Genomic DNA, 27,872 nt, shown 5'->3' on the forward strand with positions numbered 1-27,872 from the left:
TTGATATGTCCCTGTGCAGAAAACATCTCTGCTGTTTCCAGGTCTGCCAGCAGGAGTGAAAATTCCTTTCTGCTGGTACATTCCAGGTAGGAAGGAACATGGAAAAAAAACAAAATCCCATGAAGCTGAAGCAGTTGAGAAAAGGATGATTTGAAAGTAAAACCTGACAGTTGTTCCCAGCCAAAGGACCCCAAAACCAGCACCCACAGGTCTGAAAAATCAACAAATAATTGTGAATTCAGATATTTGAGGAGGAACGATAATTACTAATTTATTAAGCTTCTTTCTGCTTGTTTGGGATTTTTTTCAGCTTTTCTGTGGTTGATGTTGGATGAAAACAAATGAAGAATTCCTTTCTCTCCATTTTGCCCAAAGCAGAGCTGGGGGGATGCAGCTGAGAGTCACTTTCAGCTTGGTGCATTATCTGGAGCCAGCAATTAGCTGGAAACAAATATTAATTGTCCTTTTCCCCTTCATTTGCAGGCAGTGAACTCTATCCTGGAGTGAACATTGTCAGCTACAAATGCCAGGTTCAAATCTCTTGCTTGCAGGATATTTCCATTCTGGAATATCCCTGATGTTCTCTTATTACAGCTTTAAAAAAAATAATCAAAAAGCAGATGATAGATTTTGATCAAGTAATAATGCCAGGCACATTTTGATATTTCCACATATTTATGCATGAATAGCCAAAAGAAAAATATTCTCTTTTTTTGTGCAATCTTGTAATTTCTTTGTCAGTTGAGAAGGTAGATAATAAATATTGGCAATACATAAGGCTTGGCTGTACTAAGAGCTACCCTTTGCTATCTTGAGCAGCAGCAGTTATTAATTTTCAGACATAATCAAGTGATTTATATTCATGATTATGGTTCAAACCATCCTGACACTTGTTCCTTCCACATCCGACGCCTTCTCGCTTCGTGCTTTCTGTGTTCAGCAGCAATTAAAAGAAGAATGAGAGGGTTTGGGGTTTTTAGGACTATTGTTATAACATTCCTCCTCTGATTTCAGGTCTTACCCACTGAGTCATCACCTGAGCACTGTGTTCTGCACTGACTTCCAGTAATTATTTTTGTGTTTTAGAGACTCCCAGCAAGTCATTTCCTCATTTGCACTGAGAACTGCAAAATTGATTCCTTTTTCTATGTGCCACAGATCCATTGGAATTCTTACCTTTGTCATCATTATCATGATCACCGATCTCTAATCATCACTGGCCTCTAATTTGACCTAATAAAAATTCATAAATACCACTGGCATTCAATTTTAATGTTCATCACCTCTGCCATACTTTGTTGAATCAAAAGTGGTATTGGCATGAGAATAAAGATCCATTGTTTAGACATAAAGAAACATATTTATCTAGAAAAATCATTTCTAAAGAATGTCTATTTGCATTTCTTTGAGAAGAACTGCACATACTTTGAAAATGAACTTCAAATATGTTCTGCTTTCCCACAGCAATGAAATGACTCAGTTGATATTATTTCTCCGTCTGTTTGGTAAACAAAATCAAAATATTTTGGTTGTCAATTACTATAAAATGAAAACTGCTTTTGTCTGAGTCGGAGCTCACAGCATCTGATCTTGAATTGTGATGTGCTTTGGGAAAATGACACAACATGGGATGAATCCAAATTCATTCTCTCCAGAGTCTCTTTGGGGGAAAATCTGTTTCCAGTGCCTTGCTGAGGCTTCCCAGCTCCTTGCCTTGCTCAGCTGAATGTCTGGAGGAGACTCTGGGCCTCTAAAAACAGCTCAGCCTTTTTCCTTGCTTGGACATGGCCAGAGCCAGCCTGGAGAGCTCCCAGCTTGGAGAAGTGGGAGTGCAGGGTGGGTTCAGCCACGCAAAGGAGGAATGTGGAATTACAGGAGTGTGTTCCTGCTGGATCTGTGCCCCACATCCTTCCAGGGTGACAACTGTGCTCCTGGCTGGGCTGGAGATGTGCCAACAGATTCTTACAGAAATGAAGGGCTACAACTCTAATTTATATTTAATATTTGACACCAAAACAGTGAAAAAACAGATCTTACTAAACTGTAGACAGAGCATGAGCCATTTCCATTTCCCTTATTAAACTGTAGACAAAGCATGAGCCATTTCTATTTCCTAGCATGGTCCTGTAGCTGGAACCCCAGTTTTTAGCCCTGCTGACTGAAGGAATGTCAGGGAGCTCACTCTGCCCAGCTAATGAGCTTTGCAAGTTCTGTGTGATTTAATTAAAAATGGACCTGTTCAAAGCAAAGAGATAAATGTCTCTTTTTAAATTACTGCATTTTTAACAGTACCTCATTTCCTAGATTGCTTTCCTGGGCCATTTTCTCCAGCCCAGCCTGTAGCCCTGGCTTTCCAACAATTCTTCTTCCCAGCTTTTTGTCAGAGAGGAATCAGCTCTGAATACCTGGAAACCAAAGCAGGAGCCAGCAGAGCCCATGCTGCTCCAGCTCTTCACTTTTTGGAGTTCTTATTGTCTTTATGGCCCCTCAGTGTCCCTTCCCCATTCCTCCCCCTTGGAGCTTTATCTCACACCTTGCCCTGATCTCTTTTGTGGAGTAACAAAGCTCACTCAGCTGGGAAAGCGTCACTGTGGTATTTTATGAAAAATCCCTTCGCTAGGATTTCTTCTGCTGGAAAGCTGGGAAGCTTCAGTTTCTCCCTGTTTTGCTGCTCTGGAATGTGATTTGGAGGATTGTTTACCCAGCATGTGAAATTGTTTTAATTTAATGACCAATTCCAGTCCAGTTGTGTTGGGACTCTGGTCAGTCATGGGTTTTTTATTATCATTCTTTTCTAGCCTTGGGATGGATCCTTTCTCTTTCTTTAGTATATAATATAATATAATATATGATATGACATGACGTGATATAATATAATATGAAATTATAATATAATGTAATATAATATAATATATATAATATAATATAATATAATATAATATATGACATGACATGACATGACATGACATAATATAATATAATTAATATAATAATATGATATAATATGATATAACATAACAATATAATATAATATAATAATATAATATATCAGCTTTCTGAGAACATGGAGTTAAATTCTGATCTCTCACCTCGTCCTGGGGACCTCACAGCAGCACAGGAAAGCTTGTGGGACCCCCTCCCTGGAGAGCTGGGTGTTCCTGGGTGTGTGCCCTGGAGCAGAGGGAAGCGTTCCCTGGGTGATGGATAACTGAGCTTCGTGGCACTGCCAGCTCAGGGAGGCACTTAAGCAAATGGTTTTATTGATGGCAGGGAGATTGTTAAATGGAACCCCTGGAATATGCTGTGCTGGGCTTTCCTGGAACAGTCAAATGAAATAAATAAACTTTGGAGAACAAATATCCATCCAACAAACCCCTCAGGCTTCCCCAGCCGTTGTCATCCTCATAATCCACTCGAAACCTTTTTGGTGTTTTCATGGACACTCACAAAGCAGCATATCTGGCAGTTTTTAGCAATGTTTCCAGCTTTTTCCTGGGGGTTGTTCCCATGGAAAAGAGGAGTTAGGTTGGTTTGGAAACTCTGCCTGTTGTTCACCTGAGTCCCTGGGAGTGGTGGCATTGATCTGAGGGGAGATGGATGGATGGATGGATGGATGATGGATGGATGGATGGATGGATGGATGGATGGATGGATGGATTGATGGATGGATGGATGATGGATGGATTGATGGATTGATGGATGGATGCAGGGATGGATGTTTGGATGGATGAGGGATGGATGGATGGATGGATGGATGGATGGACAGATGGATGGATGGATGGATGAGGGATGGATGGATGGATGATGGATGGATGGATGGACGGATGGATGGATGGACAGATGGATGGATGGATGGATGATGGATGGATGGATGGATGGATGATGGATGAGGGATGGATGGATGGATGGATGGATGGATGGATGGATGGATGATGGATGAGGGATGGATGATGGATGGATGCAGGAATGGATGGATGGATGGATGGATGGATGGATGGATGGATGGATGGATGGACAGATGGATGGATGGATGGATGATGGATGGATGGATGGATGGATGGATGGATGGATGGATGAGGGATGGATGATGGATGGATGCAGGGATGGATGGATGGATGGACATACATGGATGGATGGATGGATGAGGGATGGATGGGTGGATGATGGATGGATGATGGATGGATGCAGGGATGGATGCAGGGATGGATGGATGGATGAGGGATGGATGGATGGATGGATGGATGGATGGATGGATGGATGGATGGGGGATGGATGGATGGATGGATGGATGGATGGATGGGGGATGGATGGATGGATTGGTGGATGGATGGATGAGGGATGGATGCAGGGATGGATGGACAGATGGATTGATGGACATACATGGATGGACGGAGGGACAGGGAGGGATAGAGGAAGGAAGGAAGGAAGGAAGGAAGGAAGGAAGGAAGGAAGGAAGGAAGGAAGGAAGGAAGGAAGGAAGGAAGGAAGGAAGGAAGGAAGGAAGGAAGGAAGGAAGGAAGGAAGGAAGGAAGGAAGGAAGGAAGGAAGGAAGGAAGGAAGGAAGGAAGGAAGGAAGGAAGGACTTCTCAGCCATTTCTTTATTATTGAAAGTTCACCTGTAATATTCATAATAATATGAATTGAAAGCTTTCCTTTGGAAAATGCAGATTTAATGTTAGAATCCCACCTATCATTTGCAAAAAAAAGACAGAAACCAGTTAGGTGTGAAGCATTCATATTAAGGTTATGATTGAAGCCTCTGGGCTATAAAATTTTAATATTTCTGTGTTAATCTTTCATCTTTTTCATCTGCTTTTGACATTTATTAGTAATATCCCCTGAAATCTGTTTATATTGATTTAAGATTAATCTTTTATAGTTAATTCCAATAAAAATTTTAATGGTCATAGATTAGATTCTCCCCTGCAACATGTTCAACAGCTCTTTCCCTCATTTGAGAATGTTTAATGACTTCTCGTGGTGATTAAGAAACATTACAAGAGGAACACGACAGTTCTGTGAAGGTTAAAGTAACAGAGATATGGGAGAAGAACAGATTAAAAAAAAACCCAGTCATGCAGCTGGATGAGCTGTCTGGCACTTGATGGCTGCTTTTCACTCCTTTGCAGAGCCTGATGCTTCACACTGAGGTCCAAAGAGTGTTTAGTCCAAGGAGTGTCCGTAATCTGCCTGCAGTTCTGGCTGTGCCTGCCATTGGCCCAGGGCTCTGCAAACACAGCTGAGAACTGATAACAGCAGCTCATAAAGCCCCAGGTTTGATGCTGAGCTTCACAGCCAGGAGCAGCAAATGAAGGAACCACAGAAGCGTTAAGGTAAGGCTTTCATTTTGTTATTTCAATATATATTATACTACATATCATTTATTCCAAGGTTCTGGAGAGCTTTGCCTCACTGATGAACACTCATCACACAACATAACTTAGATTTATAAATTATAAGGATTTATTTCCAATGTTTTAGGGTTTGGAGGGAGACCAGGAGAAGAAAGAACTGGAATTCAATGAGATAGGAGGCTTTAATGACAAGAACTTGAATAAAATCCTGATTTTCAGAAAAATGAGCGTGAGGGTTTTTAAGTTTTAGGATGATATCAGCTGGGGCAACAGAGCAAAAGGGGATTTTAGTTTGTGATGGAGGGAGGGTGATGGGTTAAAAATGGCAACAGGTGCACACAATGATTTAAACTGTTATTTCACACAAAAAATAGTTCATTCTGAAGTATTTTTCCCTTCTGTGAGTTATCACTAAAACACGTGAAAGTGTTCTGATGCAATGCCCACCTGCTCCCACACTTTCTTAGCTAAAAAGAACCAATTTCTCTGAATTTAACTCTGTTTTATGAGGTTAAATGCCCTTAACCACAAGCTAAATGCAGTGGTAGCTGCCAGTGTGTATTGATCTGGCTGCTGAGATTCGTTTTAATTAGTTTTAATTAGTTTTAATCAGTCTGATTGCTGGTGCACAGTTCAGTGTTGATGGCTCTGGGTTGTTCTCTGAGCCAGCACAGCCCCCTTGGCTCAGCACTCCTTTCTCACCAAAAATATTTAAAAAAAAAGCTGTGGAAAACATGAGGTTTTCCCAAATTCCCGAGGCACTGACTCCATTGAGTTATTTGCCATATTCCAGTTGTGATTCCAGCAGCAACCACTGTGCCATGAGCTTGTACACACTCTGTTCTGCCACTGCACAAAAAAAGCAAATTATCTCTGTCTTGCCTTCCCCACGTGTCCTGGACACGCCCTCAGGGTTTATTCCAGCTTTTCTCAGGTATATTTCTAACAAATCAAGTTCCTCCTTTTTAAATGAACAGCCTTGTGTTTGCTCTATAGGAGAAAAGAAAGTTTAGAAAAGGAAACAAAGGGAAGAAGATTTAATTTATTGTCTGTTTCAGGAATTTTAGTAACATGTGGGCAACTTCATGGTTAATTTCAGGATTAAATTGTTCTCTGTTCAGTGATTTGCAGGGACCAGAATACATTTCTGAGTGTAATAATTTCATAATCTGCACTGGGTGAATTATCCTTAAGTGGAGACTTATTGCACATAGTATTTAAGTAGAGCTTTATTTAAACCTTGGGATTAGGTGATGTGGCCTACAACCAGAATTAAAATTATAATTTCAAATTAAATTTTTCATTAGAAATTATAACTTTAATTAAAAATTATTCAATTATTGTCGCAGACATCTTTTTATGAAAATCCTTTCTAAGGATTTTTTTCTTCCTGAGAAGCTGAGAGGCCTCAGGAACAAAACATGTAAGCAATGGTTATCTGCTGCTGTGGAATGCATCAGGTGGATCTGGGATTGGTCTCGTGTGGATGTTTGGATTTAGTGACCAGTCACAGCCAGCTGCCTTTGTTATCATTATTTTCTATTCTATTCTTAGCTTAGCTGCCCTTCTGAGATGAAGCTTTTCCTTCTATTTCTTTTAGTACAGTTCTAATATAATATATATATATACCATAAAATAATAAACCAAGCCTTGTGAAACATAGAGTCAACATTCTCGTCTCTTCCCTCCTCCAAGAACCCCTGTGAGCGCTGTCACAAATTATAACTGTTACTAGCAACGTTTATGAGCTGGAGATGTAATTCAGAGCCGTTCCTGGTGTTTCTCTTGGTCTGATGGGGTTTCTCTGGGTTTCCAGATGGGCAGGAAGTTCAGTGGGCTGGAGCTCACCCTGATTGCCCTCTTCACGGTGGTGACTGTCATTGCTTGTGTCCTCATTGGGCTGCTGGCCACAGGAGAGCCCGGAGTCAAATCTCCAGGTGAGAGCTTCCCCTGGCTGCTGGAGGAGCACAAACACCCCTGGCGTCTGCCCCAGGGCTCCTGCTCTTATCAGTGCCCAAATGCTCTTATCATTACCCAAAGGTGAATCGTGGCCAGTCCTTGCTGTGGGTGATCCAGTCAAAGTTATCAGTTGTGGGTGCAATAAATGGTGTGAGTCAGGGTTTATTGTCATGAAAAAATCTCTTATCTCTCCCTCCGCTGTTTGGACTTTCTTTAGGAGCATAGAGCTCAGGTAATTTCGATTTTTGGAGTATTAAAAAAAAATAACTCCCAAAAAAATCTCCCTAAAATCCCCCAGTGTTTCTTGCTGAGGCACTGATAAATCAGGAAACCTTTGTGTTCCAGGGATGTGATGCAGAGCACCTGCTTTACTTCCAGTCCCATTTTGTGTAATTCCATTCACACACAGGGACTGGAGTAAAAAGCTTGGAGGTGAAAATGGCAGAAAAATAAAAATTATTGTTTATACAAGGCAAACAACTCTGTGTTTTAGTAAAACTGCCCATCCAGACTAATATCTGCATATTTTTTTTTACTTGTTTCTGTCATGAGTAGGAGTTTTTTGGGCAAAAAGCACAAGTGCAGCTGATGCAAAGAGGCAAATCTGGGGGTGTGTGTCCATCTCAGCCCAGGGCACTTCACAGTCCTCCTTCCAGACACAAACAGTTCCCAAATACATAAAGGAACCTTCAGTGCTCCCTTTAATCAGCTAAAGCTGCCCACCTTAAATTCAGTCCCACAAACCTGAAATCTAAAGGAGCATTTTAATGGAGGTGCTTTTCCCTGATGCTCCAATTCCAGTTAAAAACTCTGGCTCAGAGGAAGGAGCACCAGGACAGCCCAGCTGAAGAAGAGAAAAGTTCTTCCCATTTTTAGTTTTGCACATATTTTCATCGAAGCAGAGCACATTGACAGGAGTCACTGAAAAGTGGACTAATGAAATAAAATTATCAAAATTACCTGTGTGCTCAAAAAATTCACAGTGAAGTTTTCATATCTGAAATAACTCTGTGCCATTTTCCAAAGGTAAAAATGAATCACAGAAGCCATGGTTGATAGAGATTTGGATCTCTGCTGCTGCTAGGGAAGCAGGCAGCAAAAGCAGAGGTGCTGATTTCAGAGGGATTCAAGTTATTCCTGTGGTTTAGAGATGCTGCTATTAACCCATTCCTTTATTTCCTGCTATTATTAACCCATTCCTTTATTTCCTGCTATCATTAACCCATTCCTTTATTTCCCTGACAGAATTTTACCCACAATGTCAGGACACACCAGTAGCAGAGAGAATTGACTGCATCCCAGACCAATTTGCAACACTGGTAACGTTCTGGAAAATACTAGAAAAGAGATTTTTATCCTATAAAACCTCCTACTTCTTTATAGAAGTGTCATTTGTCTCTACGAGCTCAGGTGTTTCCTTAACCTGTTTAAATGTGTGATTTTCCCAGTGTTTGCAGGATTTCAGCCCACTGACAGCAGGTCTGATTTCTCTGGTGTGGGCAAAGGTGGCAAAAATATTGGTCAGACACCAAGCACTTAAAAGAGTCACCCTTGGTTTTTAACAACTTTTTCTGAACGGTTTCATTAGGTGTGATGGTCAAAAAGTGGCATTTACAATAATTCAGAAATGATGGCCTTTGCTGAGAATGTGCCATTTTACAAGGTGTGCTCAGAGTTTCCTTTCAGACCCACTTTGGATCTCTGTTTGATTGGGGTGTCTGAGAGAGCAGAGTATGGAAAAGACCTTTTGGCTTAAGAATCTCGGAGTTAAAATTCCCATGGAAATCATCATCTCAGGCTGGATGAGCCTTGGAGCAGCCTGGGATGGTGGAAAGTTCCCTACCCATGGAAGGGATTGGAATGAGAGGAGCTTTGAGGTCCCTTCCAACCCAAACCCTTCCATGATTTTATGATGCCCTTTATTTTTCAGTGCTTCCACATTGAGAAGGCTTTTGTAATAGTTACTCCTGAAAGACTATCGTTATTATAATTTTTATAATAAAAAATATTATTTAATATTTTTATATTATTTATATAATAATATATTTGATATATAATATAAATATATAAAATATATTATAGATATATGATATAAATATGTAGATATAAATATTATATATAAATATATAATATAAATATACAAATATAAACATATAATTTAAAGATAATAAATAGTTATAAATATAAGTATTAATTATGATTAATATTTATAATTTAAATTATACATATATTTATATAATATATAAATATATTTATATATTATAATTATCATTTTCATATTTATTATGAATTTTCTTGTTTTCTGGCGAATGCTTGGTATCTATCTTTGATCTGGGGAGGGGAAGCTTAGGAGAGAAAAAACCCCAGTGTGATGTGGGTTACTTCTGTCATTCATAGAGGTATAGAAATTGTTACCCAGCTGTTTGAACCTGGAGGAAACTCCCACCTAATTCCAGAGCTGGCTGTTGCTAAAGCCTCCCCTGGCATGGGTTTTGTTGTGATTTGCAGTTCAATAAAGTCCTGCAGGGGATGGGTTAGGAAAGGTTCAAATCACAGCCTGTTCCTCGCCTCTTCAGGTTCCTTCCCTGCCCCAGGAAGAGGCAGAGCCCTGCAGGAGAAGCCATGCAGATCATTTGAATCTGCAATTACTGCCCCTGAAGGGGTCACCCCACGTGCAGGGCTGCACTCCTCAGTGCTCTGCTTGCAGCTGCAAGGCTGGGGCTGGGGGAGAATGAAAAACAATCAAATCACAGCTCCCAGGAGAAAGGTAGATGCAGGTTGCAATGCTGAGGGTGCCTGATCTGGAATAGGAGGTAAAAGAAATGATTTCTGAATATTAGTAAAGAGCAGGCAGCAGATTTGACAGGGTTAGAGATCAAGATCACCTTTGCTCCATGGGGAAAGCCAGAATCCCATCCCACTGATTCCATTCACTCAGTGCTCACGTTGCCCTGGAAGTGATTGGGTTGTGCCAGGCTGCAATAATGCAGGAATCTGTGAAACTGCAGGTCCTGCACCACTCTTTGCAGTGCTTTGTGTTTGTGGTTTTCACAGTGAACAGAGCTGGGAAAATGGTTTGGCTAAGCTGATCTGCAAGGGTTAGAGCCTGCCTTGAGTGCCCTGGTCACTGAAGATGGCCAGGGTGGAGCCAGAAAATGAGTGGGATTGCAGAAATGAGAAGTAAATAGGAGAAAGAAAATGAAAAAGGAAGAAAGAAGAGGAAGGCAGGAAGAAATGAGGGAAAAGAGAAGAGGAAGGCAGGAAGAACGGAAGAAAAGACAAATGAGGGAAGAACGGAAGAAAAGACAAATGAGAGAAGGAAGAAAAAGGAAGGGGAAGGAAGGAAGAAGTGCATAAAAGAGAAAGAAAGGAAGACAGTAACAAAAGAAAATAAATAGCTATTTTTTATTTGATCATATGGTTGGTGAAGATAGAGATGCTGGAAGAAGGAAGATTTTCAGGATCTGTTCACTGCTGTGGAAAATTGCCTGGAGGTCTGCTCAGACAAGCAGAACACAGCAGTAAAACAAGAATTCCACTGAGCAGAGCTGGTGTAGGCCAGGCTGGCACCTCTGAAGGCTCAGGGAAGGGGGAATTGTTGCTTTGGGCTTGGTTTCTGTTCTTTTCCTCCCAAAATGCCCTGCTGGTGGAGGCCTGTGTGGATGCACATTTAAGTTCAGCACGTGGCCAGGCCCTTCTTGGAGCCCTTGTGCTCAGCTCATGCTGTTCCCCAGTGCACACAGCTTCCTTGTATCCAGGGTAATTCCTAATTAAGCTTTGGGTGCTGGTATCTATTGTGCTGCTTTTACAGCCCCCAGCCTGGGATCACATCTTTATTTATAGCAGATGATTGCTTTTACAACAGGCTCCCCAGTGTCTCTGGTGAACTCTGCTCCTTCCCCTGTGCCAGGCACAGCCAGCCCTCAGCTCCTGTGTTTACTTCCTTGTGCAGAAAGCTCAATATATGCCACAAAAATAGGAATGTGCCAGGATAAGATCCAGCTGGAAAAATATCACTGGACTGTGAAGGAACTGCTGAAAATAGTTGAGGAGTAATCAGGAGGAATAGCTGGGGAAAAGAAAAAGGTGCTTGGGAAGCTGGGAATGTGGATGCTTGAAGTGCCAGGTTTTAGGAAAATCAGTTTATTCTGCTTTTTATGGGAAGGGAGAAGAGGATGGAAGTAGTGAATCTGTTCTTATATTTAGGATATTCCCCCATATATGAAGGAAATGAAGTGAGGGGATAAAGCTGAGATCTCTGCAGTCTTGGGGGGCTGTGTTCTTCCTCTCCTTTAGCCTGCAATGGTTTATACATGGGAAATGGGGAGTTCCCAGGTGGCATCTGGGGAGGTGGGAAGTGAGCCTGGGTTTTTCACAGCCTTGCAAAGGGCTTTGGGTGTCAAAAGGGGAAATTAGTCCCTACAGCTCTCCTCCAGCCCTTAATTTTGGCTTGGAACCTGATGGAAATGACAGCAAATGTTTTCTGATGGGATGATTCTGTGACAGAGAGGAAAAGCATTCACCTGTTTGGCGAATCTGGGGTTTGTTTTTGGGTGGTTTTGAGTGATTTCTGTGCTCTGTAAAACCGCTATCAAATAAATGCCCCAAGATTGCCCAAGGCAGTGGCTTTATGAGCTCCCTCAGTGCTTCCTTCAGCACCTGCCTGATTGCTGGGCTGGAGCTGCCTTATCTTTTATCTGCCCAGAGCCTCTGAAAATAATTTGACCTGCACTGACTAGTCTGGGCTCTCCAAAACCCCAAAGAAAGGACAGCAGCAATGCGGGTTTGGGGTCATGTCCACCTATGTCAAGCTGCAGAATATTTTAAATATTTATTACAAACAGCAAAAGCATTTTTGCAGGATCAGATGGAGGCAGAAAGAGTTTCTGGGAGTGGAGAGGTGAAAGTGAAGTTTGGAAGGTGTCCCTTTTGGAGCTGGGTGCCTGAGATCACTGATGGAATCACCCTTTGCCCTCAGTGAGAGTTGTTTTGCCACCGTCCTTTGCCCTAAGTAATGAATGGGGGTTTAAGGGGAGAAAATGGGTGGAAACTTCGTGATTCATTGCCCCAATCTTATCTCCAAACATAAACCTCACACACAGAGCACATGGACAAGTTCATTTCTAACAGCAAAGCAAAGGAATTTCAGCTTTCTGGTGAATGTGTGTGTAAAGCATGGTGCCACTACACTGAGACAGAGGCTTGAAAAAATGTATTTATCTCAATTTGAGGTTATGCAGGAGCAGTCTGACTATTTCTGATACTGGGAAATTACATTAAAATGTAGATATTATACACAATGTTCAATTATGCATATATAGATACTTATTAGATGTTAATCCCATGATAAATTTCACCCTCTCTCCAGTGTGTGACTTTTGGTCAGACTCTGCTGTATCTGTCCCAGTGGAGAGATGTAGATTATTGAACATAATCAATAATTCAATATTATATTGAATAATATAATAATTCAATACTTATTTAATATTAATAATTAATAATTATTGAATGTTATTCATTATTCAGTAATAACTCAATAAAAAATAATTATTGAATCATTATTCGATAATAATTCAATAATTCAATTAAAATAATAATTATTGAATTATTATTTTAAAACATTTAAAATATTTAAATAATTCAATAAAAACTTAAAATATTTAAATAATTAAATAATTCTTTTAAAATATTTATTTTACCTGTGGATCTTGTGGTGTTAAGACTGCATCTCAATAAGCAAGTTTATTCTGAATCCATAAAAAACCCTCTTTAGTGCTGTCTGTGCTACCACTGAGTTCACTCTATGGAGTTTTTCAAAGGAGGGCTTGACCTGAGTGCAGAAATCATTAAGGTTCCTGGTGTTTGGGGTGAAATGTGCCCTGAACTGGTTTGGTATGGGTATATTTGTGTGCCCCCACTGATCTGTGTCCCTGCTGTCCTTGCTCAGAGCACCTGCTCCCTCCGTGGCTGCTGCTGGAGCCCCCAGAGCGACGCCAACGTGCCCTGGTGCTTCTTCTCCCCCAACCACGGCTACCAAGTGCGGGGCTCAGAGAGATCCACCGAGGCAGGTGAGCTCTGGCCTGGGCCCCAGCTCCCACCCTCTCGGAACCTCTGCTGCTCACGGTGACTCTGAGGTCCGTGCCAGCCTCTTTTCCCAGCCCAGCGGTCGAAGAAGGAGTCAGAATTGTTCTGTTCTTGTTCTCGAGGTTGTTTATTATTTTGTATTTGTAACGTTCATTCTCCGGCCCGACGAGGTCTGTCTGGCAAGTGGGGTTGAGGCACACTGGTGTTATCTTTTTATACTAAAAAACTACATTTACAATATTTACAATAACTTCCCAGTACCTGTCACCTATGTTAGACAGTGAGCTTCTACTCTAAACCAGTCTAAAAGTGCCAACATCACCCAGAAGATGGAGGCCAAGAAGAAGGGAAAAGGACAAAGCACGCCCAAATTCCCCCATCTTGGCACCCCGAGCCCCCATTCTAAAACCTCAAAAATCCTTGTGACAAACTGACTATTGTACTACTTAAACGTTCTTGACTTGTAATTCTTCATATAAGGTTGGTAGTTGTTTTTTCCAAGGGCTAAATCAAAGGCACAGGGGTCTGGGGCTCTGTGCCAAGGTCTCTGAGCCCCCTGGGCAGGGCCCTGAGTCCTCCAGGGCAGCCAGAGGAATTTCCTGGGTTCCAACAGAGCCCCGTGTTTGTCTCCCAAGGGTTTGAGGCCACGTTGGACAGGCTGCCATCCCCTTCCCTCTTCGGGAATGACATCCAGACCGTGCTGCTCACAGCGGAGTACCAGACCAACAACCGCTTCCGATTCAAGGTCAGCTGTGTCCTCTGCTGCTCCAAGGCCTGTTTGCTCTGCAAGATGGGGCTGCCTGTGCAGGGAGTGTAGGATTGATGCCTTTGGAGCGCTCTCATGATTCCCTGTGATGTTCTTTCATTGTTCTCCCTGATGTTGCAATGCCTCAGGCTAACGGGGACTTGGCGTGGTGGGAATTCTGCATGAAAAATCACCCAGACCTCTGGAAAGCTCAGCTTTCCTATTATCCACCACTTGTCCTCATCACAGGAAGATTTGGGGGGGATAAATGTATTTACTTACTTTTTGTTGATGGCCCAATCACATCTCTCAATCCCTTTGACAGACAATATTAGCTTTTACAATGTTTTGTGTTTTCCATGGAGAGCTCAAGAGTCTGTGCCATGGATGCGGGGTACCAGTGGCTTGTGGGGTTGAGAACCCTCTGTGGGAGACTTTGTCCTGTGGTGGGTTCCTGGTGAGCCAGGGAAACACAGAGTCAAATATTCCAAAGAAAATGGCTGAAAATGAGTAATTAAACTTGGAAGTGGACAACAATGAAAGCAGAGGAGGAGACTGGGATAAGGGTGGAAATACCCTGAGTCAAAACTGTGGATAATGCTGGAAAATATCTGTATTGGGGATTGATTTTGTCAAGGCCCAACTCTTGTGTTGTGTCAATGTGTGCAGATCACTGACCCCAATGCTAAAAGGTTCGAGGTCCCTCACGAGCACGTGAAGCCCTTCCAGGGATCCAAGGCCTCCAACCCCAGCTACAACGTGGAGGTGAAGCACAACCCCTTCGGCCTCGTGGTGACCAGAGCCAGCAATGGCAAAGTGCTGTAAGTCCTGGTGGGCCTTCCTTGGTGGCACAGCTGTCACTGGGGCTCCCTGAGAGCCACACCAGGTGCCACCTGTGAGGTGTCCTCGTGGACACAGGCTCAACTTCTTCCCTCTTCTTGACTGCTGGATGTCCCTCAAGGACTCTTGGGATGACTTTGGGAGTAAAGTCTGAGGTGGGAAGCTCTGTCTGAAGGGTTTTAGGTGTGGCTCTCTGATTATGTTTCCCCAGTGCTTGGGAAATCTCAATATGGGGAATTTTTATTGCCTGAGGGACTCTTTGCCAGTTCTTCAAACCATGTGGGAAAACTCCTGATTGCCTTTTATCTGCTTTACCTTTTCACCTTTTTTTTCCCCTTCCTTTACCTTTTATCTTCTTTACTACACTCATGCTGAGGCCCTGAATCACCAAAATCAGGCTGCCCTTTGTGTCACCTCCAAAATCAGGCTGCCCTTTGTGTCACCACCAAAATCAGGCTGCCCTTTACACCTGTGATATCCAAGGACAGCTGGTTGAGCAAGGCTGTGTGTAAAATATTGAATGAACTTGAACATTGGATTGTCTCATCCCATTCATGTTCTAAAAATAAATGAATGAAGCCAAAGCCACCAACCCACAGATGTCCAAGTGCCCTCAGAGCAGGGAAGTGCCAGATGAAGGTGCTCATTAAATCAGCCAGGAATGATTACCTGTCACAGGGCTGGGCCACTTGGATTAGCAAGGCTTCAAGTTTCATTAATTAAAGGTTGCTTTTTGCTCTTATTAGTATTGTTTTCTTGCTTGGAATCCTCTGTAATGATTGATTTGCAATTACAGAGGGCACAGAAGATGGGCTTGGCAGTCAGCAGTGCCTGACTGATTAAACAGGTCCAGGTACAGGGAGGGGGATGAGACACCTGGGGGACCACAATTCTCTGGAATATTGTGTAAATTTCCCTAGGCCTTTGTTTAATTTCATCAAAGTATTTGCATTTGGGTGTCTGAAGAAAAAATGACAGTGATGTTGGACTCTGACTTTGAGGCTCTCAAAGGAAGCTGTTGCTACCATGGGATAAGGGCAGAGACTAATCCTTGATAAATTTCTTTGCACAAGGTTTGCACTGATTTTCCCCAGCTCTTAAACAGAGAGGCCTTTTTATAGAAGGAGACTATGTCATGACAATTCATTACCAAAATCTTGATTATTCTGATAAAGTCTGTGACCTTCCACCATCTTTTGTGGCCCCAAAAGAGACTTCTGATTCCAAAAACAGCTGGAAGAAAACTTGAAAAATCTGAGTGGAGACCTGACTGTGCCACCCAGCTCCAGCTGAAATGACCAGAAACAATCCTTGCAACAGCCCTTGGTAAAACTCCTCCTTTTTCCCTCATTTCTTTTTGCACTTTTCCACCAGGTTTGACACCACCATTGGGCCCCTGCAGTATGCTGACCAGTTCCTGCAGCTCTCCATCAGGCTGCCCAGCAGAAACATCTACGGCGTTGGGGAGCACGTGCACAAGCAGTACAGGCACGACGTCAACTGGAGAACCTGGCCCCTCTTCAGCAGGGACACTCCCCCAGCTGCAGTGAGTCTGGGCCCCTTTCCCCTCTGTCCTGGCAGTTCTGTCACCCAAACCTGGCTGTGAGCACATTCGTGCATCCACCAGGCTGAAATTAATTGTTGTGGATCAAGAGTTGATTCCGTGTTTGGGTGAGAATAAATTATTGTGGATTTGTGACGGTGTTCACAGGGGTTCTTGGATGAGGGAAGAGATGAGGATCTGACTCCATGTTTCAGAAGGCTGATTTATTATTTTATGATATATATTACATTAAAACTATACTAAAAGAAGAGAAGAAAAGGTTTCATCAGAAGGCTGGCTAAGAATAGAATAGGAAAGAATGATAACAAAGGTTTGTGGCTCGGACTCTCTGACCGAGCCGGCTGGGCTGTGATTGGCCATTAATTACAAACATCCAAGATGGGCCAATCACAGATGCACCTGTTGCATTCCACAGCAGCAGATAATCCATGTTTACATTTTGTTCCTGAGGCCTCTCAGCTTCTCAGGAGGAAAAATCCTAAGGAAAGGATTTTTCATAAAAGATGTCTGTGACAATGGATTATTATGATTTAAAAGAAAACAGCTGAAGGACAAAAAGAAGGATTCAGTTAGTCTTGGGTTTGACAGAAGTTACTGAAACAATAAAATTGGCACAAGAAACAAAACTTCCTTGCTACTTTATCAGTATCTTTCTTTAGTGAAAATTCCTGCATTTCTTGTGGATTTACTAGAGGCTGTTGCTGTAAAAGAGAGGGATTGCATGGCAGTGCTGTCTTGAAGAATTGAATTTGAGACAAGGTCAAATTTCATCCATTTAATTCAGCTCAAGATATTATTTTTGAGGGGGACATCTTATCTGCCTAAACATTTGGCACAAACATTTCATTTTATTTATTTAGTGTTATTTGAAAACAGGAAGGAGTTCAGGTCAAAAGAGGAGACATTTACACTTTTACAGACCTGGGTCACAAGCTCGTTCTCCTTCTGTTTCTTGTCCTAACATAATTTACATTTGAGTATAACTCAATAGCACTAAATTCAGCCCACTGAAGCCCTTCTGCCTGTGGAGTTTTCCATGAAGATTTTCCAGGCACTATGTGTTGTTGCTAACAGCTCCATGGTAGTGATGGGTGTTCCCTGGTTTTTATGTTGGTGTGCAGTGGAAAACCAGTGGATAAACCTTAATAGATGAGTCCTCAACTTCTACAGATAACCAGAATAAATAACATACTAGTAAATAACAACAGGCTTTGCTGAGGGCAGGGTTCAGTTCAGATGGAGAGGCTGAACATCTTTGGAGCTCAAATTATGGAAAAATTCTCCCTAACAGCTGCTTCTTTCCAAGATAGAATATGTCTGTCAGCTGTTATTTGTTGCTATAGTTTTCTGGCTGTCCCTTTATGAAGCAATTTCTGTGACACCCATTTTGTGGTAATTGTGAGATTATTTTCACCATTACCTCAGCTTCATAAAGCAACTCCCTGCTTTGAGAGAGAACTTTTGTTGTCCTGCCACAGGAGATAAATGGACTGAAACCCGAGGGTGAGATGGCTGCATGTAGTTAATTAATAATCTGGAATTTGTACCCGTTGCCTTGAGATTCCTCCTCACTCTTTGCTCTGGGTTGAAGATAGTTCTTAACTGAATGGCTTCACTCAGTGTAGACTCATTAAGCTAAAATGACACTGGACAGCACCAAGTGAGGCTGATTTCCAATTGCTCAGGCTCTGTTTCTTGTTCATTTGAACTGAATTTGCTTTTTCAGGAGAAAAAACACAACTATTGCAACAATTGTTAGCATCTCTCAGGGGTTATGTTGCTAATAATAACAGCAGAAATAAAAAAAGAATTAGAAAGGAAATGAAAAAGCAGCGAGGCACTCTCCTGTTTCCATAGATTAGGCATCAAAATTATTGCCTTGTAGGATGAATAGAAATATAGATTAGATGTAAAACCTAATCTGTGGTGAAAGGGAAGCACCTCTCAAGTTCTTGATGAGCACACTTATTCCCCAGAAATAGAGCTGCAATATCTGCCAGCTTTCCTGGAGATCCATCAGATCTGTTACCTATTTATTAGGTAAATTCTTGTTTTAATGGAAAATAAAGGAGAATAACACCAGGAAAACCAGAACATATAAAACAGGGAAGTTTCAGGATTTAAATTTCTGCTGTTTGCTCCATTTTGAGACGTTTTGAGTTCTACCTGTGATATATTTTGGAATATTACCGAGCAGATCCTGTTATTAGATGTTAATCAGCTTGCCTGTTCCCTTTATTTTAGACAGTGGATAACTTGTATGGAACCCATACTTTCTTCCTGTGTTTGGAAGACAACACTGGAGCCTCCTTTGGTGTTTTCCTGATGAACAGCAATGCCATGGGTGAGAAACCTTTCTCTGGGGCTCTGAGAAGTGCAGCTGAGTTTCTTTTCTTTTTTGAAATTATTGCAATAAAACTCCTTACATCAGGGAGCTGATGTAAGTGTCCCTTCTTAAAAACACCCCCAATATCTGAGGGCAGTCGTACCCTGTGTCTAATAATATTTCAAATACAAGCAGTGAGTAGCTCCCTGCAGTTAACTTGAGGATTTTGATGGAAATCTGAGGGTCAGGAATTTATCCAAAAGCTGTACAGGTCTGCACTGGAATAAGAGAGTAAATTTGGAGTGAACAACACTTGGAAGTGAATGTCCTTTAATCCCTTCAGATAAGTGTATTTATATTTATGTTTACTGAGCTCTGCACATCTTTGGGCTGGAAGAAAGTTGTACTAAAAATTCAGAGATAAAAGGCTGAACTATGGATTTCTTCTGATGCTCTTCTCTGTAGGATGAAAAGGAATGGAAATAGGGACACATAAAGAGTTGTCTGATTCCCCTTCTTTGCAAGTTCCATTAATGGTTTAGGGTTCTTTAGGCATTTTGTGGTTTTTACTTCAGTAAATTCTCTAATCATCTATTAGAAAAGTTAGTTTAGAATTTCCTGTCCTTCAGAACTGTTTTTTGCCCTCTTGCCTGGCAGAGTTTGTGGTGCAGCCTGCTCCAGCAGTGACCTACAGAACCATTGGAGGCATCCTGGATTTCTACATCTTTGTGGGGAACACTCCAGAGCAAGTAGTCCAGGAGTACCTGCAGGTACCTTTACCTACAGGGATTATGCATTGGGCAGATGTTTTCAAAGGTGCTTGGGATTTATCATATTCTTTTTCTCTGGGCACTGGAGAGGAGACCATGCTCGAGGCCCAAGAGCTCCAAAATTCATAAATCTGTAATTTACACCGTGGCCTTTAGGGCTGGAGATGGTCTTTAGAATAATTTTTGTTTCCTTGCTCTTGTCATGAGGAAAAATTCCCATTCATATGGCATTACTATGGGATAGAGAGTGTGTTTACAGGATGTCTGGATCTTGTGATCACAAGATATCACTGAGTGTCTTTTGCACTTCTCGAGGTCTTCCGTGGTTCCAGTGACACCTGAAAAAATGGGCGTGGTCCCAAAATACCAGTATTTATTAAAATAAATAAATAATAGGGGGAAAATATTGTATTTAGGAGTGGGCTGTTGGAGTAGATTTGAGAAATGTGGTGATGCCTTTTGGGGCTCCCTAAAACCAGAGGGCAGACAGAGTTAAAGGAATAAAAAGCAGTTCTATTTATTGAAGCCCTTCAGGTACATCCAGGGCAGACCAACCCAAAATGCCCCATGGCTCACGGTTTCACACTTTTATAACTTTGGGCCATTTGCACTTTGGGGGTTCATCCTCCAATTCCAGCTTCAGGTCATGAAGTCATTGAGCCCAGTTTGCTGCCCCAACTCACTTTGGTTTCCATCTCTGGGCCCTGAGGCACTGAGGTGTCCTTGATTGCCAGGCCTGGAGAGGAATTGTTGTGTCTGCCCAAAATGGGAAAGCAGCAGCTGGCACTGGGTGTGGAGCTCAGAGTTACACACTAAAGAACTGCAGGGTCACAGAGAGATGGAAATAGAAAAGATAAAATCCTAAAGCATCACTGGGAGCAGGGAAAGGGAATGGGGTGACACAGGGTGTCCAGCAGCACGTGGGGTTTGTGTTTTCCCCCCCCAGCTTGTGGGACTGCCAGCACTGCCTGCCTACTGGAACCTGGGATTCCAGCTCTGCCGCTATGGGTACCTGTCCCTGGACGAGGTGAAGGAAGTGGTGGAGAGGAACAGGGCTGTTGGACTGCCCTACGTGAGTATGGGGCTGGGGAGCACTCTGAGATCCCACAGCTGGCTCGTTTTCCATGAGCTTGGGTTGGGAAACCTGTGGTGCCAAAGGTTTTTGGGCATTTTGATGTTAGACCCATCATCAGAACGTTGGATGAGGGGTGGAGCATTGAATTTTCTCATCCCATCTAGGGGTGTCCCATCTAACTGCAGTTAGATTTATTCAAACACTTTCTTGTAATAATTTTTCTTTTATTCTTTCCAACTCCATCCATTTTTCTTCTCTTGAAACATTTTTTATTTTCCTATGGACAGTTATGGAACCATATATTATTCTTAATTGATAGTCAAAGGCAAAGTACAATTAACTTTTAAAATTAGACTTTAGGGGACATGAACCTCATGTCTTCAATAGAATAAAAATAGCCTTATATTCAGCTAATACTTGGGAAGAAAAATAATAAAAATCCTTACCTATCACTTTTCATGGAAAATCTGAACTCCCTTCTCTTTCAGGATATCCAAGTCATTGATATTGATTACATGGAGAAGAGGAAAGATTTTACTTATGACAAAGAGAAATTCAAAGACCTCCCTCAATTTGCATCTTATTTGCATGACCGTGGACAAAAATACATCATCATATTGGTAAGCACTTCATTACTCCTTTTTTCCCTTGTGAACCCTTTCATTACAGTTATTTTTTATTACTATTCTTTACTTACTCTATGCAATTACTTCATTTACAGCCTGTAATAATGGATGGAATATCCTGATTTCTTCTTCTCTTTGTGGTTTTCTAATTTCTTTAGGATCCTGCTATTAGCACCCAAAAAATGGCTGATGGAAGTCCCTATGGAAGCTACGTCAGGGGATCGGAGAGGAACGTCTGGGTCAATGAGTCAGATGGAACAGCGCTGGTTGGGGAGGTAACTGTGGTTGTACACGCTTGAATTTCATCTGTTGTCACTGTTGTGATTTGCTTTAGCCCAGGGGACTTGGCTCTCAGGGAGAGCAAAGTTTGTAAGGTCTCTTGTAGACTGTGATAATTCTCAACCTTTCTTAGCTTTTTTTTTTTTTTTTCCCAATTGTTTACATTTAAAAGGCATTTTTCATTGATTCTACATCAAAATTATATTTTTTTAATTTTAATTTTTTAAAGAAAAATAGAACTAAAATAGCAATTAAAGTTACACTTGCTCACATTAACCCTATTTTTTTTTTACATTAACACTAACTTTTTTTTACGTCAAAGGGTAGTTTGAAGGCTCAAGGGACATTTCATCAACCAGCTCCTATTTATTTCCAATAGCAATTGAAGAGCCAGATCCCACATTATCCTTTTAATTTATAAGCTTAACTTCTATTGAGAATTTTCTCAGCTGTGTATTGTTGACTCACAAGAAAAGCAATTGAAAAATTCAAAGTTAAGAAATTCATACTCTTTGTGTTCTTCAACCTCCCATCCAACCTGAGCAGTTCTCTGATCCTTTGACAGTTTTTTTAATCTCATTCAAAGTTTCATTAATTATTTTCCTTTGAATATTCCAGGTGTGGCCAGGGGAAACTGTGTTCCCAGACTACACCAGCGCTGAGGGCACAGACTGGTGGGTGAACGAGTGCAAATTGTTCTATGACATGGTGCCCTATGATGGAATATGGATTGTGAGTAATTCGAGATTTTTATTTTTATTTTTTTTAAATATGGGTGTTAGCAGGTGTTTATCACACTGAATTTTTATTGGATTGAAAGGTATTTTTGCAGTCAGAAAGGAGACATTGAAGAATAGCTACTAGTGGTTCCTTAAAGGATGACAGAATAGAGTGGAAGACTTTTTTAGGGAAATGTACTTAAGGCAACTTTATTACATCCTGCATCTTTCCTTTCCAGGACATGAATGAAGTGTGCAGCTTTGTTCAAGGCTCAAAAAAAGGTTGTGCAGACAATGAGTTAAACTACCCTCCTTACACTCCCAGTAAGTACACTTACTTTAATCAGAATAATAAAATATCAAATAAAATGTTAATTTCCTTCAAGGATACAACATGGTTTTAGTGTAGTTCCTATGGGTGCAGTTTGGACATTCCTATTGACAGAAGACAATATTTATGTGCTTGTATTTGTATACTTCAGGTGTGGCTTATAGAACTGCCTCTTTTATCTCATCAAATAAATACTGGATATTGTCATTGCCTAAATTATGTCTGATAATGCTACGATCCTCTTGCACTGTCAATAGTTTTTCAGATATTTGCAGAACTAAAGTGGAGTTCATAGTTAGCATTAATAGTAGATTTAAGTAACCTTTGCCAGTGTGCTGTCCGATGGTGATTCAGGAATTTAGAGCACAGCTCCCAGTGCCCTGGATGCGTGCAAAGCTCAGGAGTGGAAATATCACAGAACAAACCAACAGCCAAGAGCAGCATTTTGGTTTTGGAGTAATTAAACTGCCTGGGTGAAAGAATAAAGAGAAAAAAGGGGCTTGGATATCATAAATGTGCATTAAAGATTGGAAATATTAATAATAAAAATGTACCTTACCAGTGCTGTTTGTATTCCTTCCTTCAAGGGATCCTCGACAGACTCATGTACTCCAAGACACTTTGCCTGGATGCAGTGCAGAGATGGGGCAAGCAATATGATGTCCACAATCTTTATGGATATTCCATGACCCTATCCACTAGGAAGTAAGGAATGCAAGCTAAAATCCTGCAGAAAGGTTTCAGAACAGTCCATGACCTGTGTTTTCCAAAGCACCATGAAATGTGGCTGCTAAAGGAATGAGATTCCTGGAAAATGCTGTGTTGCCTTTGAGCTAATTTAGCCAAGGCAAAATCCACAGCCTGGAGCTGGTAGGAAAAACCACAAATTGGCTGCCAGAGCTGTGTAAAGAGATTTATTTCAAATTAATCTCTTGAACCTTGCTAAAACACACCTGCAAAGGGGCTCCCATCCTTGGGATGAATAATCAGTGCAAATCGGTGTGAATCTGCTTAGTTCAGAATTTTCAACATTTGAGCTGTGTTTTCCTCTGTGTGACCCCAGCCTCATTCCTTTCCAGAGCCATCGAGACATTGTTCCCAGGAAAGAGAAGCTTCCTCATCTCGAGGTCCACTTTTGCAGGATCAGGAAAGTTCGGGGGACACTGGCTGGGGGACAATGCAGCCACGTGGGACCAGCTGAGATGGGCAATCCCTGGAATGCTGGAGTTCAACCTCTTTGGAATTCCTTATGTAGGACATCAGTTCCTGCCATCCTTTCAAATCAGAGAACAGATTACCTAACCAAGCACTCTCGAAATAACCACTTACACTGGCACCTCAAAATCAACCCTTTTTAGGAATCTCTTTTGGACATTTCTTTTTCAATCATCGATTTTTGATTTAGGCTGTTTGATTTTTGTGGCTGTAGTGACATAAAACTGGGTAACAAACTTATTATCTTATATATACCAATCTACCTCTTATTTTAGCAGTTTTTAACACCGGTGGGGGATGTGAAACAATTCCTGGTTTTCTTATAATTTCAAATTAGAGACATCAAATTAGAGACATTAGAGACTTAGAAGGGAAATAACCAAAATCCTTTTTGTGATTTAAATTTGGCTTTGAAGCTTTTTTCCCCGTGCATATGATCACCAAACAGGAAGGTAAAATTTGGAAGAAGCAGAATGATGGGCAGTGTTAGTGAGGGGTCAGTTTAATTTTTTGGACAGCACAGCTGGATTTGGGAGAGGAAAGTTACAAATATGTTGCACCTTTTGAGGTGCACTGTACATCCAACACATTTTGATTTTTAAATTTTTTTTTTAAGGTTGGAGCAGATATTTGTGGTTTCTTTGAAGACACCACAGAAGAGCTTTGCAGACGATGGATGCAAGTGGGAGCATTTTACCCATTTTCCAGGAACCACAATAGTGAATACGTCAGAGTAAGTTGTGCTTTCTGTTCAAAACTGCTTTGTGTTGCATAACAACATTTCCTTTAATGCCACTTCTAATCCTCACTCTCACTGAGTAGCTTGAAAACAAAACCTGAAGCTGTCTTTATGAAATTACAGATGGGAGAGGCTGGGTTCCATAAGGGTTAATTGAGAATGCAGTTGTTTGGTAACAGTTTTATGAATATTGGCTGCTCAAACCACCAAGGAACACTGAGGCCTGTGTGAGCCACCAGGCTGAGCCCTGGGAGCTCCTTGGCATGAACATGAGTGCCAGGATGAGTCCTGGAATAACCCTGATGGATAAGGAGGGACAGCACACCAGGTCACAGCACCACAAAGGAGAACCCAGTGCAGGGCTGCCCCACAAAACCCCAGCTGAAACAGCTTTTCACACGTTTGGCAAAGTGTTTCTGAAAACCTGGCGATAAAAACAGTGGATATTTGTTTGCAGCATCAAGATCCAGCTGTGTTTGGATCCAACTCCTTGCTGGTGAACAGCTCCAAGCACTACCTGAACATTCGCTACACTTTGCTGCCCTACCTGTACACGCTGCTCTACAAAGCTCACACCCGGGGGGACACGGTCACCAGGCCCCTGCTCCACGAGTGAGTCTGGGAGTGTGTAAGCAAGAGGGAAATCTGACTCATTTCATACTGCTGGGGGACTTACTAAACCTCTATCCTGTGAAAATGCACAATGGGGTATCTGTAGGTGGCTTCCCAATCGGTGAAACACCATTTTGGCCTAATCAGGAGGTGATTTTTGTATAGCATCCTTTAGTCATGACTGTGAACAATCAGTACCCTGAAACCTTGAGGTTGCTGCTGATATAAATCACAAAAAAAAAATCTCAATTTCTGCTTTATCTTTCACATTTATTCAGGTTCTACTCTGATGAAATAACCTGGGACATCGACAGGCAGTTCCTGTGGGGCCCTGGGCTGCTGATTTCCCCTGTTCTTGAGCCGGTAGGTTTGGCTGGTTTGGGATCTGTCTGGTGGTCACAGGCCATGTGGAGACACCAGCTCCCTCTCCTTCATTTATTGCTTCCAGTGAGAGAGCCCACAGCACATTTTTACCCCTGCTGAAACAGAAAAATCTCTCCGTTAAATCCTGCTCCTGTTTTCCAGTCTTCTATGGAGTCAGGGATATCCGGTCTGATATTCTGCTTTACCTCATCTTCACATCACCTCTGGGATTCCTTCAGAATTCCTCTCTGAATTTCCTTTGGAGCCAGCTCCTCTTGCTGCATTTCAGCTTCCCTGTGGTACAAGAAGAAAACAAAAAGGTCGTGGCTTATTCTGTGGCAGAATCTTGTAAATAATGATTTCTCCTGCCAGCAACACATTTGCCATGGAGAAACATAAAACATTTGTTAAAGACAAAGGGAAAGCAAGAATCTGGAAGGTGCCAGCCCCAAAATAAATGGAAATAAAGATGATAGAGATATCTGTGGATAGGATCTGGTTCACTGGGTTTGAAGCATTGTGGCTTTGGGTGGCTTTCAATGAGCTGCAGAGCAGCAGTTCAGTTACACCCCAGCAGTTTTGCAGAAATCTGCTTGGGTTGTCCTTCCCCCTGTCTGGACCATCCTCAACATCAGGAAACAGCAAAGTGTAGGAATGTCGTGATTTTCTTCTCACACTGGACTTCAGCTTTATTGGAAAATTGAGTTTATCTGATTAAGTTGAAATTTGCATGTTGTTTCTTTGTTCACTTCTAGGGTGTGAATTTCACTCGTGTGTACTTTCCTGAGGCAGAGTGGTACGAGTATGACACGGTAAGGAAATGCAGGGATATTATGGGATATTACATCATTTTCCAAATGGGATTGTGATGACATAGAATTGGTAGCCCTGCTTTGGGGACAGAGACCTGAAGGAAAGACTTTGGGGTTACTTGGGAGGCAAGGGATGAAGGGTGGTGGGATCAGCACAAGAACTGACACCTCAAGAAAGGGCTCAGATTATGACATTAAATCAATTATATGCAATTAATTTACATATATGCAATTATATTATATTTTATAATATATATAATATATATTATAATATATAGTATATTCTATGTGCCCATTAGCCCATAGATATTTACATAACTTAAGCTTTTTTTATAAGGAACAGTTTGATGAAACTCAGGACTTAAGAAAACACTCCCAGCAGTAGATAATACAAAATCCTGCTCTCTTTTCAATCTCTGTCCATCAGGGTGAACCAGTGCAACTGAAGAAAGTGTGGTACAATATACCAACCCCAGGAGACAAAATGGGGCTGCACCTGAGAGGAGGATACATTTTCCCTACTCAGAAACCAAACACCACCACAGTGGCAAGGTAGGATCCCAAACAGAACACTTTTAACATTTATTTTTCTTCCCCATAACGGGACTGAGGACTTCTAGGCTACAAATTTAGGATTTTCACCTTGAAATGTGGGAATATCTGTGATCCAAACCTCACTTCCACACCTTCAGTGAGGAATTATTTGCATAGGAATTTTAAAATTCACCGAGTATTTTAATCCATTTGCATGAAAATGAAAGGAAACCAAGGATTAAACTTAATCAAGGCAATTCTCCAAGGATTTGTGACCCTGTTGGATGTTTCACTCTTGCATGAACATGGAGGAAGCACCAAGAATGTTCAGATGTTTATTACACACATAAATCTCTCTTTCCACAGCCGCAAGAATCCAATGGGACTCATAATTGCCCTGGATATCAACAATGAAGCTTCTGGGGATTTGTTCTGGGATGATGGAGAATCCACAGGTGAGCAGCCACCAACAGTGAAATAAATACGGTTAACAAAGATCTAATGTGCTCAAATTTCAATGTTCCTGCTGGAAAAGAAGATATTGCAACACACTGCTGCTACTTGCTCATAAATCAAATGGTTTTCATCACTTTGAAGCAGAAAACTGTGACTGTTATTAATGTAAGATTGAAGTCACGACTTAATTCTGCAGAAGTTAAGAAAAAAGACATGAGGCTCTATCTAAGAATAAACCTCTGGTTTTCAGGAGAAATCTTGAGATTGTCAGGAGGTGACAGGATGGGATTTTCCCATGGGATTTAGGCAAACCACTGCCCATCCAGGGAGGTATCTGAACATCAGTACTGGAAAACTTCATACACTCCACTTGGACATCTTTTCCTTGTGGCCTGTACCAATCGTATCTCCCAGGAAAACTCCCAAGCCTCTGCTTTTGGGAATTTAGTGAAGGCTGGGGCTGCTTTTA

General features: G+C 41.6%; 1 protein-coding gene across 1 annotated transcript in view; it reads left to right on the plus strand.

Moving 5' to 3' along the window:
• Window positions 1-7,170: 7,170 nt before the first annotated feature.
• Window positions 7,171-27,872, plus strand: part of SI (sucrase-isomaltase) — a 43,701-nt gene continuing 22,999 nt past the window's right edge. Inside the window, exons 1-21 of the mRNA XM_054639511.2 lie at window positions 7,171-7,291; window positions 8,559-8,632; window positions 13,261-13,381; window positions 14,033-14,142; window positions 14,812-14,963; window positions 16,357-16,528; window positions 18,791-18,890; window positions 19,530-19,642; window positions 20,589-20,714; window positions 21,206-21,337; window positions 21,502-21,618; window positions 22,241-22,354; window positions 22,581-22,665; window positions 23,260-23,377; window positions 23,752-23,923; window positions 24,504-24,620; window positions 25,084-25,238; window positions 25,517-25,601; window positions 26,357-26,413; window positions 26,841-26,965; window positions 27,314-27,402. Of these exons, the coding sequence (XP_054495486.2) occupies window positions 7,171-7,291; window positions 8,559-8,632; window positions 13,261-13,381; window positions 14,033-14,142; window positions 14,812-14,963; window positions 16,357-16,528; window positions 18,791-18,890; window positions 19,530-19,642; window positions 20,589-20,714; window positions 21,206-21,337; window positions 21,502-21,618; window positions 22,241-22,354; window positions 22,581-22,665; window positions 23,260-23,377; window positions 23,752-23,923; window positions 24,504-24,620; window positions 25,084-25,238; window positions 25,517-25,601; window positions 26,357-26,413; window positions 26,841-26,965; window positions 27,314-27,402 (2,455 nt within the window). The remainder of the gene's footprint in view (window positions 7,292-8,558; window positions 8,633-13,260; window positions 13,382-14,032; window positions 14,143-14,811; window positions 14,964-16,356; window positions 16,529-18,790; window positions 18,891-19,529; window positions 19,643-20,588; window positions 20,715-21,205; window positions 21,338-21,501; window positions 21,619-22,240; window positions 22,355-22,580; window positions 22,666-23,259; window positions 23,378-23,751; window positions 23,924-24,503; window positions 24,621-25,083; window positions 25,239-25,516; window positions 25,602-26,356; window positions 26,414-26,840; window positions 26,966-27,313; window positions 27,403-27,872) is intronic.

This window comes from Agelaius phoeniceus, chromosome 10 (assembly GCF_051311805.1).
Source record: "Agelaius phoeniceus isolate bAgePho1 chromosome 10, bAgePho1.hap1, whole genome shotgun sequence".
In the NCBI taxonomy this organism is placed as follows: domain Eukaryota; kingdom Metazoa; phylum Chordata; class Aves; order Passeriformes; family Icteridae; genus Agelaius; species Agelaius phoeniceus.